The sequence below is a fragment of the Engraulis encrasicolus genome, unplaced genomic scaffold (genome assembly GCF_034702125.1).
Source record: "Engraulis encrasicolus isolate BLACKSEA-1 unplaced genomic scaffold, IST_EnEncr_1.0 scaffold_29_np1212, whole genome shotgun sequence".
NCBI classification, from domain to species: Eukaryota; Metazoa; Chordata; class Actinopteri; order Clupeiformes; family Engraulidae; genus Engraulis; species Engraulis encrasicolus.
The window spans coordinates 1,598,557-1,612,207 of record NW_026945588.1 but is presented as its reverse complement, the minus strand read 5'-3'; the positions used below and the strand labels follow the sequence as shown (position 1 = coordinate 1,612,207).

The 13,651-nt window shown below is 40.8% G+C and overlaps 1 protein-coding gene across 1 annotated transcript in view; it reads left to right on the top strand.

Moving 5' to 3' along the window:
- LOC134443249 (interferon-induced very large GTPase 1-like) overlaps positions 1-12,070 on the top strand; it is a 70,601-nt gene extending 58,531 nt beyond the window's left edge. Inside the window, exons 6-8 of the mRNA XM_063193127.1 lie at positions 132-401; positions 5,583-9,251; positions 9,978-12,070. Of these exons, the coding sequence (XP_063049197.1) occupies positions 132-401; positions 5,583-9,251; positions 9,978-10,984 (4,946 nt within the window). The 3' untranslated portion in view covers positions 10,985-12,070. The remainder of the gene's footprint in view (positions 1-131; positions 402-5,582; positions 9,252-9,977) is intronic.
- The last annotated feature ends 1,581 nt before the right edge of the window (positions 12,071-13,651 follow it).

Genomic DNA, 13,651 nt, shown 5'->3' with positions numbered 1-13,651 from the left:
CCTACTCTCTCAGTGTTAATGTGGTTGTGGCCATTTCGACAAGTCTACTAAAATACAGTATGACAAACAGATAAATCAGTTGAGTTGAGTTATTGTGAGGAAATGTACATGTATTCATTCTATTGTTTCAGAGATTCCAGTCCCAGAACACCTTTCTGTGAACTTCATCACTGCATCAACTGCTAGAATTGTCTGGCAGGTGCCTACTGAGATGCAGAAGACTGCACACGGCTTCCTGGTCTCTTACCGGAGTCGAGGGACTGCGCCAAAGTTCATGTCTACTGAGTCCTGCAGCACTGACATCACACTCCTGCAACCAGGAACTGACTACACTGTTAGAGTCTACACTGAGCTCCAACATGGAGGAAAGAGCCAGCCTGCTTCTACTGACATGAGTACAGGTAACACTACAACTACTACTACTACTACTACTACTAATGTGCTTTACGATTGACAGCAATATTGGGGAAAAAAAGAAATAAAGGGAAAAAAAGAAATATAGTAGGTTGATTAACCCCTTAATGCGCGCCGTACCTCCTGTGGCACGCTGTAATAGACATTGGAAGTTAACTACTATAGCACTACAATACTATGATAGTGCAAGGGGCCTTTAGTAATACATTACGACTTGGTCATGGCCATACTGGTAACAGCTTATTTATAATGCCGTGTCTTAAGGGGTTAAAAAGAAGAGTAATAATGACAATAGTTATAGTCACAGTGTGCTGAGTAACAATAATATACTAAAATGACATGAAATTCACAGGAATCGCAAGGATCAGAGAACATACTGTAAATGTGCCCCCTGAAAGGAACACAATATAGGGGGAAAAAAATCTTCAATTCGGAAGAAACCAATGACCACCTAGGCGAGTCACCTGCCAGAGCGGGTTACAAGAAGTTCAGTAGGGGTTGAAACAGATTTGGGTATGATGTGTGGAGAGTATACATGGTCGGAAAGGTCTAGTAGGGTGAGGGTGAGGGTGAGTTGGGTTCATGAGCGGGTGAGTTGACAAGGGTGAAGAGGTTGGTCTTGGGTGTGCACATTTCGAAAGCAACTCCATCAAATTTCTTCTCAGGGATACAAAAAGAGAGCATGTCAGAGATGTTAAATTGAGCAACACCATTTAAGGCATTGAACATTTTTAGCATTATTTTCAAGTCTGCTGAATGCTCTGAAGACATTGAGAAACTTACCAAGCTTTCTATGCCCATTTCAGAAACATGTTTATTTTCAGCAGCACCCCATTCAATCAATGAAAATAGGCATACATTACATCATCACTGCATTTGTTTAGCAAGCACCATTAATGAATAAGACGTTATAATAATCTTGTGCCTGTCTTTTATGTCTTAGAGGCTGTAACAATGTTAAACAGTGTTTCACAATGAACCTAGTCCATAGACAAGCGGATCATTTTAAGTGCTTTGAGGTCTATCGGCAAATGTAAATGCATTGAAAACTTGTTTCATTTGCCAGTAGTATACAGTATAGTAGATAGTATGGTAGTTTATGGTAAAACAAATGTAGTGTTTCTCTTGGTGATTGCCTTATCCTCTTAAGCTTCGGAGGGCCCTGTACCGGGTCCAATGACTTTTAACTTATACAATACCCCTTTCTTCCCATGTTATTTACTGTACATAGTGTACAGTACAGTACAGTACTGTACAGCAACATCTCTGTAATACTACCCAAAAGGCATATCCAACCATGGCAGATGACTGTATAACACCTCAAGGGGTATGCTTTCATATGTGACTATGATACGGCTTCTAGCTCAAAAGGTTCTTGTACAGTAAGACATTATATGGGGGGTGCATTTTGACTAACTAAAAAATACAAAAAGACACTTGGTAAAACAAATGTGTATACACACATAATTGTCTTGAGAAAGGTCATATGTAGCTGTAGCAAGTTCCCCTTCGACAGCTTCAGTAGATCTGTGAATAAGTCTTCAATGTGTTTTAAGGCCAAATGTATCAGCTGTACTGCTGAAATGTAGTAATTGCCAGGGGGTCTTCATGACCGCATTTCAGAAAAAAAGATGTTCTAACCCCTGTAAGTCCTTGGCAGTACATCACAAAATCTTCCCGTCACTTCCTGTGGATTCTACAGAGTCTCTACTTTCAAATGGTACCACTTCATGATAGGTCAAAGTATGCAGACACAGGAACCATTTAAGTAGACATTGTAGGAAAAAAACCCTCAAAAATAGCCCTGAAGCTTAAGAGGTTAAAGGATAGTTCCGGCGTAAAATGAAAGTTTCNCCATCGATTTCCCCTTNCACATAATGGCCCTCATTTATCAAAGCAGCGTACGACGAGAATCGTACGTACGTCGTGCGTAAGTTCTTTTTCTACGACCACTTGGCATTTATCAAATCTCATCGTAAGCGCAGGAAAGATGAAATCCTACGACTGCTCTCAGACGGTGTACGCCGTTTTCAAATTGGACTTGAGATGACTATGATCACCAACTTGAGCAGCAGTTGCAGCGCAACATCTCATTATCATAAATATGTGACCTACATAATTACAAAATGTTTTTACATTGTATATTTTGGCTATAAGCCAACTTCTACCTGTTTGAATTGGTGCAAAACTTCCTGGTAGCGCTGCATTAATTTGGCATAGGTCAACAAATGCAAGAGACTTCTAATTTGTGATTTGACGTGATGTGTGAATAATTGTGCAATATACAGCCGAGTATTGGAATGTGCCTTCAGTCGTGGAATCAATGGACCGACGTCTTTTCTTTTTAACAGCTGGGAGTTCAGGCTGAAACGTGTGTGTCCGATAACACTTTATAGTTGTCCATTTAGATGGCGAAAGCTAGGGCTGTCACCTCGAAGGACTGGAGCGCAGGAGAGAAGCAGGGCGCACGTGAGCGCGAGAAGGACAGCGCACTGGACATGTACTCTCCTATCCCCAACAAATGGTTTGGGCACTGTTTGTTTGCCAGTTTCACGTAGGAACCCTTTCTTGACCTCGTTTACAATAAGGTTTATCATCATATTTAAAATATATATATATTATTTAATATAATAATATAGATATAAAAAATATCTTCATTATGTCTACTGTAGTCAATCAAACAATTCATTGTAAGTAGGCTATTTGGAAATCAATCTCTACCCCTTACATATTGAGAACCGAAACACTGTTGACTACTGCTGTTGATTATTTCCACGTGTTATTTTGTTGTCTACCTCGCGTAAAGCCTAATGTCAAGCTGTCAATCAACCAGAAACTTGGATGTTTTAGCCGGTTTGCGCCTCTCCATGTCGCAAACTTAGGGGTGTGGTCTCCTTCCTGCCGTTTTAGAGAAGGTGTGATTATTCTAATTACGATGGTTTTCAGACGCTGGATTTATCAACAGCCGCTCGCTCTTACGATGGGATTGGAGAGGTACACATGTTTAGTAAATCTCACGTGAGCTTCGTCGTACGACGAGATCTGCGCTCATTTCTGCGATGGTTTCTACGCAAGTTTGATAAATGAGGGCCAATGTGTCTAATGACGAGACAATCTGAGAAATGCCGCAGCATTACGGAGTTAACTTATTTTAAGCGTTTTAACGAAACACACAGCCAATGTTAACTGCTGGGGTCAATATAAAAGATCTAAGTAATCGGTTGGGTTTCAGCAAAAGCACACTCAAAAACATTCCATACTTCAGAGCTGTCATAACAAAGGTCTTGTCAGCCAAGCCGAGGCACAGAGAAGAATATAGCTCTTTGCAATATTTCTGTACCCAATGTTTTTTTTTAGGTGTAGCGCTTGCTTCAGCGGCCAGAAGGCCTACTCTCTCAACAGGTGCAGAATCAGGACTGAACTGACAGGATGCTTCTTGCGAACTGCCGAATAGGAATCCATGGATCACACTGCAAGAAACAATAGTCCAGTTGTATGTAAATCCAGTGACTCTGAAGGCAGACAAACGGTTTACGCACATTTTTGCTTCTGACAACAGACATCAGTAAACATACGGACGGGAATGTTCTGTCCCTAAATAGGTTCGCCCCGACATCCCCATATCACTAATGTTCCAGTCCCATTACTATTATCCACTAGGCCTGTAACGACAGTGAGATAATTGCTTTCCAACTAGCAATATGCAAGCAAGAGGATGCTTACAATGTAAATGCTCTCTGATATTGGCATTGGATATGATTTGCAATCACTTGCCGTTATTTCAGTGTTATAATAGCCTACAATGCAAATGCTCTCGGATGTTGCATTGGATATGATGTTAGTAGAGTAGAGTAGAGTAGAGTACTTTAGTAGTTCTAATTCTAGTTCTAATACTTTGGTTCTAATAGAGAACCAAAGTAGTTCTAATTATTATCCATGATAGAAGTCCCTCCGTTCAATAAAGAATAAAAATGCAAAAGTAGAGCAGTTCACAGAAGCTATTCCAGGGGGTGAGGTAGCTGAGGTGGGGTGTAGTGGGTTATTGTCCTGTATTGGGCAACCCTTAAAGCGATGGTTCGGAGTAGAATCACCCTAATGCCATTTGAACCGTGACACCCATCCACCTTTACACCCGAAGTGTTTTCTGCCGCAGACTTACATCAACAGAGTTGCCGTGTTATTCGATGTTTATTCCGGTTAGCTTGACTCAAGCGCATATGGATACTGGGCACCGTCTCCAAACTTTCCCCACAAAAATAACATGTCATGACACCAAACTTCTGCAGTAGCACAAATATGGTCTGTACTCACGAAACGAAGCATTTGGAAGTTTGGAAATAGTCCAGGAGTTTAGTATTATCAACACAAGCTGAATAGCTTCTCTGCTGCTAAAGCTGCGCCAACGTTACTTCCGTCATATGAGACAAGCCCGTAAAAGTCTTCAACAAACTTCCAGACGAGAGTGTTAAAAAAGTTTTCACTGAATTGTGATTAAGGCTTATATTTTCAAGGCAATACTTAAAAGATATTTCAAATCTTACCTACTATCAATTAGACAAGGATTTTCGTTATCAATACTGATGCTGAATTCACTTTTCATTGTGCATATTATGAGCTTCGTTGAGGACTCTTACATGCTTGTCTTAGATGACGGAAGGAGAAATTCTTGGTGCATCTTTGACCGAGACAGCAAGTCTTTGTGATGTATCTAGAGCGATGTTTGCAACCACATCCAACAGGATTAACTTTGGATGCAAAATGACAGATACAAAATGGCTGTGGATGCAAAATGACAGGTGTTTCCATAATTTTGTCAAACCCCTGTTGTTCAAACAGGAAAAGGAGGTGGTTTATAGCCAAAGTATAAAATATAAAACTGTTTTGTTATTATCTAGGCTGTTTATTTACGATAATGATTTGTTGTGCAACAACTGCTGCTCAAGTTGGCCATCATAGTCATCTCAAATTCATCTTGAGAACAGCGTACGCCATCTCAGATCTGTTGTACGATAGCATCTTTCCTACTCTTACGACGTACGCATGTTTTTGGTCGTATGCTACTTGAGGGCCATTCTGAAGAATCAGTGACATATTTTGAAATGATCATGTCTTTATCAAACCGACCAAATGAGCATTCTTATAGCCACCACTCTACTATGTCTCCACAGGAATCACCCTCTCTGAGCTGCTGTCTGAATTGGGCCTAGAGGATCAGCAGGGAGGAAAGCTCACTCTCAGCTCAGTCCTGGAGATCAACAGTTACACACTGTCTGATACACCACCACAAGGTCTACACCAGCTGCCATTGACTTTCTTAAAGAAACTCATAATGTCCAATTTAAAGGCAAGAAACACCCAGTGTTCACAAAACCAAGCAATGCATAGTTGTGATTTTAGAGAGGATAATGTTGACAGTGACGCTATGAATCCTTTAGATGTGATCACTGCCCTTTTCCACTGCGCAGATCCTTTCCTCCAGCAGGAAATGGTCTCCAAAATGTCTGTGTGTCAGTTTGCTGTTCCTTTACTACTGCCAAACTGTGACACAAAGAAGAGTACACTGATGCTGTGGGCCATGAGAGATATAGTTAAAAACTACAAACCTCATTCAGGTGAAGGGGCATTTGTAGAAGGCAGGATAGTTGAACTGGAAATCCCCATGGTGTCTTTTGTTAGGGTAGGAAAGAGCAGCTTGCCTAAATCTCAAACTCTGAACAGATTGCTCAGCAATTCTTCTCAACACAGTGAAGCATTCATCCATCATGACATGCCATGTGGTGATGTGCCCAGGAAGATATCAAATGGATTGGTTGAAGTCAGCTGGTATCTGCCCTCTGGGAATAAAAACATTGACATATTCACACAGCCAGTGAACATAGCTAACCTGAGAGGAGACAGCAAGTCGTTTGAAACTCAGGTGTCATTCCTGTGTCAGACCTCAGCAGCTGTTTTCATCTTCAGTGATGATCTGGAGGGTGACGACCTGAGTGCATTCACCAACACAGAGAAAAAAGCAGAGCTGTTCCTGGTCACCAGCTCTCAGAGGGAGGATATTGTGGATAAACTCAAGGAGACTTGCAGACAACACAATGTCAAAGAGGAACATGTGATCGTCAGAAAAAAGCGAAATGAGTCTGAATTTGTCGAAATCTTGCGACTTCTTGTAAAGGACTTTGTTGAAAGTAATTTTGTGAAAACCAACATGTTAAACTTGCCCTATACAGCTCAACAGATTTTAGTAGATGAGAACTCCAGTGAATGCAGGAATGCCAGACAAAATGCTGAAGGAATCAGTGCAATGGTGAAGAATGTTGTGGAGTTTAAGGAGGAGCAGCTGCCTTTGCATGGAGCCATCTGGAAGGAAATCAGCTGGTTGGAGAAAGAGAGATGCGTAATGAGGAAGGCCAATAGAGAGCAAGAATTAGAAGATTACAGGAGTTCACTCAATACAAAAGAATTGGAACTGAGAGAAAAACAGCACCAGAGAGCTTTATCAGAAGTAATGGCTAAGTTTATTACTGGAATCTCACAACCAAGAAAAGAGCGCCTGTATTTCCTGACATGGCTGAAGATGAAGCTAGACACCCTCACCAGACAAAACCTGTCCACACTGCGACAGCAGTACAAAGACTGTTGTAGTGAAAATCCACAGAACAAGGAGCAAATCAAAAAGTTAGACGAGCATATCTCGAACTGCTCGTTGGGTCCTGAGCACTTTTTCAGAGAGCTTGGACAGGTTTATGAGTGTGCTTGCTCCCTTCCACAAGATGACCTAGCGAGACAACGAGTCCAGAATTTTCCTGGTCTGTGTGCTCAGATGCTTCTGGATGGATTTCCAGTGGAGCTGGTGGATGGAGATGCTTCAAACATCCCAATGAAGTGGATATCAGCGGTCCTGACTGAGCTGCATCAGCTGGTGGACACCAAGAGCAGGATCCTGGTGTTGACTGTGCTGGGGGTGCAGAGCACTGGGAAGTCCACCCTTCTCAACACCATGTTTGGGGTGCAGTTTGCTGTCAGCAGTGGACGATGCACCAGAGGAGCCTTCATGCTGCTGATGGAGGTCTCTGAGGAACTCAGACCGGCGCTAAACTCTGACTTCATCATGGTCATAGACACAGAGGGTCTAAAATCAGCTGAGCTGGCAGCATTGGACACAAGCTATGAACACGACAACGAACTTGCTACCCTGGTGATAGGGCTCAGTGACATCACCATGATCAATGTTGCCATGGAGAACAACCAAGAGATGAAAGATGTTCTACAGATTGCGGTCCATGCCTTTCTGAGGATGAAGGAGGTTGGGAAGAAGCCCATATGTCTGTTTGTGCATCAGAATGTGTCAGACATGTCTGCTCATGACAAAAACATGAGAGATCGGAATAAGCTGGTGGAGCAGCTCAATGAGATGACTCAGGCAGCAGCTAAGATGGAGAAAAAAGAAGCCAACACAAAGTTCACTGATGTGATGAAATATGATCCTGACAAAGACAGTTACTACATCCCTGGACTTTGGCATGGAACTCCCCCAATGGCCCCAGTGAATACTGGCTACAGTGAAGCTGTGTATGAACTTAGGGAGAATTTAATTGGTCTCTTTAAATCTGACAAGGAAATGCGCCACAGAAATGCAGAAGAGTTTAAGGAATTGACTGACAGTTTGTGGAAGTCCGTAAAATTTGAAAACTTCATCTTCAACTTTAGAAACAGTTTGGTGGCTGATGCCTACTTGGATTTATACACTCACTACAACAAGTGGGAGTGGGCATTCCAATCAGAGATGAACAAATGGCTCATTGCCAAGACAACGGTGATATCCAATTTTGGAGTGACTAAAAAGAATGTCCAAATCAGTCAATTACAGACTACACTCAGGGACATGTTGCATGAGGCCTCAGTCAAATTAGATGGAGAACAGCAGAAGATTCAGGACAACCTTCAGCAGTACTTTAAGCAAAATGACAACAAGGTCCATTTAGTGGAGAAATACAGACAGGAATTTTGTACCAGTGCCAAAAATATCAGACAACAGACAGAGCATTCTGTGAGACAATCTTTAGAGCAAGCTGTTGAAATCAGAAAAGGTATGGAAAAGGTGAACACAATCAAGGACAAGCAAACCGAGACAATTGAGAGAAAGGTCTTAGAGCTCATTAAACAATGTAAAGAAAGAGGCACTGACTTACCTGAGGATGAGCTAAGGGGGGAATTTGACAAAATGTGGACAAAGAGCATGTCTGAGCTGTCAACTATTCCTTTACAACAGACAGATGTTCATCAGAATGCTTTTTATCTAGTGATGGAAAATTTGAGTGCAAAGAGTGGACGTGTCTCTGAAATACTCAGCCAGATCAATCTGAAAACTAGTGGACAGGGGAAGTTTACAGTTAAAGAAGACTGGTTTTCAAGCTGGGATGACAGAGGAAAAAGAATCCTTAGTGCCATTAGATATGCTGATAAAACACATTTCCTTCAAAACAAACAAGATATCTGTAATGACATGATAACTGAATGCCGCAATCTGGTAAAAGATCACACTGATGCCATGAAGAGAGACAACATAGATTACAGTGACACATACATCAAAGAGCTTTGCAAATGTATTGATGACAAAATAACCAGGGACAAGATTTCTGATGAGTGTGAAACTTATCTTAAAATTCACGTCATCGGCTTTGCAGCACGTGACTTTCAGAAAGCCCATGACGAGTTCAGGTCCAACAATGATCCGCAAGAGCATTTAAAACGGTCTAGAGACACATTTCTTGACTCATTCTTAGCTCGTTTTCACGAAGAAGACCAATTTTTGAAGAAAGCTAAACAATTCAGTGAAGGATGTGTGATGCCTGCAGTACAAGAGTATGTGTCTACACCTGAAGCCATTGAGAGAGATGTCTTTCAGCTCATTAAACAATGTAGGGAAAGAAACACTGATTTGTCTGAGCTTGACCTCAACCAAGAATTTGAAAACATATGGAATGAGATCAAGTCAGAGATTCCAAAATTACAAAAGGCAGACATTCACCACAATGCTTTATATCTACTGAAGGAGAATTTAAGTGCAAAGAGTGGATGCATCTCTGAAATGCTCAGCAAGGTTGATCTGAAAAAAAGTGGACAGGGGAAGTTTACTCTGAAAAGAAACATCACAATGTACGACAGATTATTGCAGAAGATGGCACATCCTGAAAAAAGCAACGACAGCAATCATCAAGCAAAACAAGAGATGTGTAATGACATAATTACAACATGTCGCACTCTAGTTAATGATCGAATTGAAAATATGAAGAGAGACAATACAGATTACAATGACACATACATTAAAGAGATTTTAAAATGTATTGATGACAAAATAGCCTGGCCCAGGATGTCTGATGTGTGTGAAGCTTATCTGAAGATTCATGTCATGGGTTTTGCAGCAAGTGAGTTCCAGAAAGCCCATGATGAGCATTTAAAGCCGTTTAGGGACAAATTTCTTGAAAGCTTCAAAGCAGTGTTTAATAATAACACTCATTGTTTCAATAAAGCCAAACAATTTGCAGAGACCTGTGTGAGGCCTGCAGTTCAGTACTATGTTTCTAAACACCTCGGCCAGGCAATAGCAAACGAAATAAAGACAGGTGATGGGGAAGTGATCTACAACACACAGACTAACTTCCAGTTTGCAGTTTTAAAACAGCTCCTTGAGGAACATTCTTTCGAGAAGTACAAGAAATACACAACATCATATGAGGCATTTGTGAAGGACTCAATAAAGCAACACACCATCCAGAGAATGTTTACAAGTGGCCGGCTGCCTCAATTACAGAAACAGCTCCTCTCTGATATTGTGAGCAAAATAAATCATGCCATATCCAGCCCTGCAGGGGCGGCAGGAAGGGGCATAAAGGATTTTATACATCAATTCTGCTCTGCCCTTCAGGATCAGCTGACAATCCCAAGAGACGCCTACAACAAATTTCTGTTTCTCCTTATTCTCCTTAGTGCTGATATGGACCAGTTTACCTCCAACCTCAAAGAGTTCATCAAGGATATGGAGGAGTCTTTAACTCAGGACTACGAACGACGAATTAGTCATAAAGATATCATTGTCAGAATTGAGCAGCTGCCCTCTAAACCCCATGATCAGCTCTTCTACTATGTCAGTGGATGTGGACACCAGTGTCCCTTCTGTGAGACACCCTGTAATGCAGGATGTAGGTCCCATACAAAACACGAGTCCAGCATGCACAGACCTGAAGGTCTTGGACGCTATTCGTGGGTTGATTCCAATAAACTAGTGATAGAGATATGCACAACTTTAGTGATCAGTGATTGCAAATTTAAGAATTTTAGAACAAAAGGAGAATGGCACCCCTATAAGCAGTACAGAGAGATCTACCCAGACTGGGACATAGCAGGAGATGCCAGCAGTGAGGCCTCAGACTACTGGAAATATGTGATGAAGGAGTTCAACAAGGAACAGGCTGAAGCTTTCAAGGCAGAACCTGCAGACATCCCAGATGAGTGGAAGAGGCTCACAAAAGAAGATGCACTGAGAGGCCTGAAGAAAACATTTAACATGGAGTAGAACAGCAATGACAACACACGTGCCGTGGTGTCTATGAAAAGAAATCACTAATGAATCTAAAGAGCATGAAGGATAGAGAAGTCTTTAGCTCAGGAGTATGACAATAGACAGTCTGGAGTACAACACAATAGACAGTAATGGCCTCACTGAGATACGTAATTGAGCAGCTGCTCACAATAAAGAACTTGCAGACATCCCATTATGACTAAAAGAGGCTGAGAGATTGAGACACTCTGACAGGCCCGAGGAAGCCATTTAACATGCAACAGTGCAGAAATAACAACAGTTTGTAATTAGTGACAGTGTAAATAAAAGTTTTGTAAGTAAATAATGCTGAGGCGATGCACAGTTCACAAGTTTGTTTAAAAAATAGAGCTATATAAGATCGTCTGTCTGCTTTACGGATCATGAAGACAATGAAGGGAGTGGGGTTTTGGGACTTTTGTTTTATTTGTTTTTTTAATTATTTGCTTTTGCTTTCATCAAATGATAATTCTGCTGATTTCTTCACTCTGCTTTATTTTGACATTTTCCATAATCTATGAGGGTAACGCCCCTTTGCATGGACCCCTCAGCGTGCTTCATTGCTTTAGTGTTGATCCTCAAGAGATGTTGAAAGACCAGATGTTTTCTTACGACAGCCTGTTTTATAGTTTGTTCCAATCCATAAGGGATATTGATCTTTTCCTTTTCATAGATTAAGTACACACAGTTTTCAAAAAATAACAAAAAGTCTGTAACAGGCGTGTTCACATATTACTCTCTGTAACTACAGTCAGTTCACACATTTAATAAACTAAGTTCTTTATTGAATACTAAATCATATAGCAATAACTTAACAATGTCACTGTGATTCCGAGGTGTATGGATTTATTCATATCATACTGGAGAGGTAATTTGAAGTATGACACATCTTTATATAGGCCTATTACTCTCTGGAACTACAGGCAATTCACACATTTATTCATGTTTTTATTGCATCATATCGTATAAGTAATTAGTTGTAACCCTGCGTTGCTCAGAATCTGATGTGTAATAATCCTGTTGTATTCATATCTAATGATCAAATCAAAACAATAATACTGAAGTGGTCATTTGTACTATTTTGTTCATAATAATAAATTCAAGATTCAAGATTCAAGATTCTTTTAATGGTCCCGAAGGAAATTTGTTTTGGACATACAATGACATACAATGACGTTACATTACACTTAGTGCATTCAATATTTTTTCATATCATGCGGGGATTAAAGTTGTAACACATCGCTCTTTAATCAGATATTTAATAATCCAACTGTATTGATTCATATCTAATAACACAATCCAAACATTAATACTCTAGTGGTGTATTCTACTGTGTGTATGAGAAATGACATTACAATACACTGTGGCTGTTAACAGTCTACACTTATGTATACTGTCTGGAATGACTTATTCTTTTTTAGGGATGGGAGTTAGCCTCATGGCTATAATCTTGTGTATTTTGCAATTTTAAAATGTTAGGCTATTACGTGCTTTCCCAGATTCCATGTATTTACCCGATCCAATACACAGACTTATAAACTATGTAAATGGAGGTCTTTAATGATATTTTTCTTGTCGTACACTGAACTGTATTACAGCACAGATTGAGACCCCCCACCCCATTTGGGTGATTTGTCCTCTGTGGGTGTGTGTGCTGTCCCTGCTAAATAAACAGCAACAACAAAAAACAAAGAGAAAGGAATTAGTTCTAACAATTTCATGTTAAAATACACAGTAAAAAATATTCCCGTGATGTCACAGTAAACTACTGTGAAATGAATGCAATTAGTAGCCAGTAATTCCCTGTGGCCATCCTCACAGTTTACTGTGATCTTCTCACAGTAGTTTACTGTGGCCACACCACAGTAAGTTACTGTCACCCTACCCACACTACCATGATCCCGCCCCTCCATTCATCACCACAAAAGAGGTAGCTACTATGTTATTGTGGCATCTCCCAATCCCCACCATGACTGAGACAACTGTGGCATGGAACCAGTCCATCACACTGTTCTCTTGTATTGATAGACAACAACTATCCATACTATCCAACTGTCCATACTATCCAACATCCACACTATCCATAACCACAGAGAAATTCAAGTTTCTGCAGTATGTGCAATATTATTACCACTTGATAGTTGCTATCTCCTGGATGAGAGTACATTAACCAGTGTGCATTAGATTAGATTATTTTATTGGTACCCAAGGGTAGATTTGATAGAATACTCTAGTTGAGCATAATTAGACAATCCTGAAATTTCTTAATCAAGTAAGCAACACACCAAAAAGGGTACCTGCTACCACAATACTCACTACCAACTAAATAGCAAGCCAGCCAACAAACCAGTCCACCAGCCAACCAAAAGAGTCAGTTGTCAGCTAGCCAGCCAAAGAGCCGGCTAACCAACTAACACTCAGTTAGTCAGCCAACTAACCAACAAACAAGTCAGTTGTATGGCTAGCCAGCTAACAAACCAGCCATACAGTCAACCAAAAGAGTCAGTTAGCCAGCCAACCAGCTGGCCAACAAACAGTCAGTTGGTCGGTCAGTTAGCTCACTAACCAACAAGCCGGACAGAGAGCCAGCGAACCAGTCATTTAGGCAAGCAACTCAAGCATTGTGACAGTCTGAGTTTATAT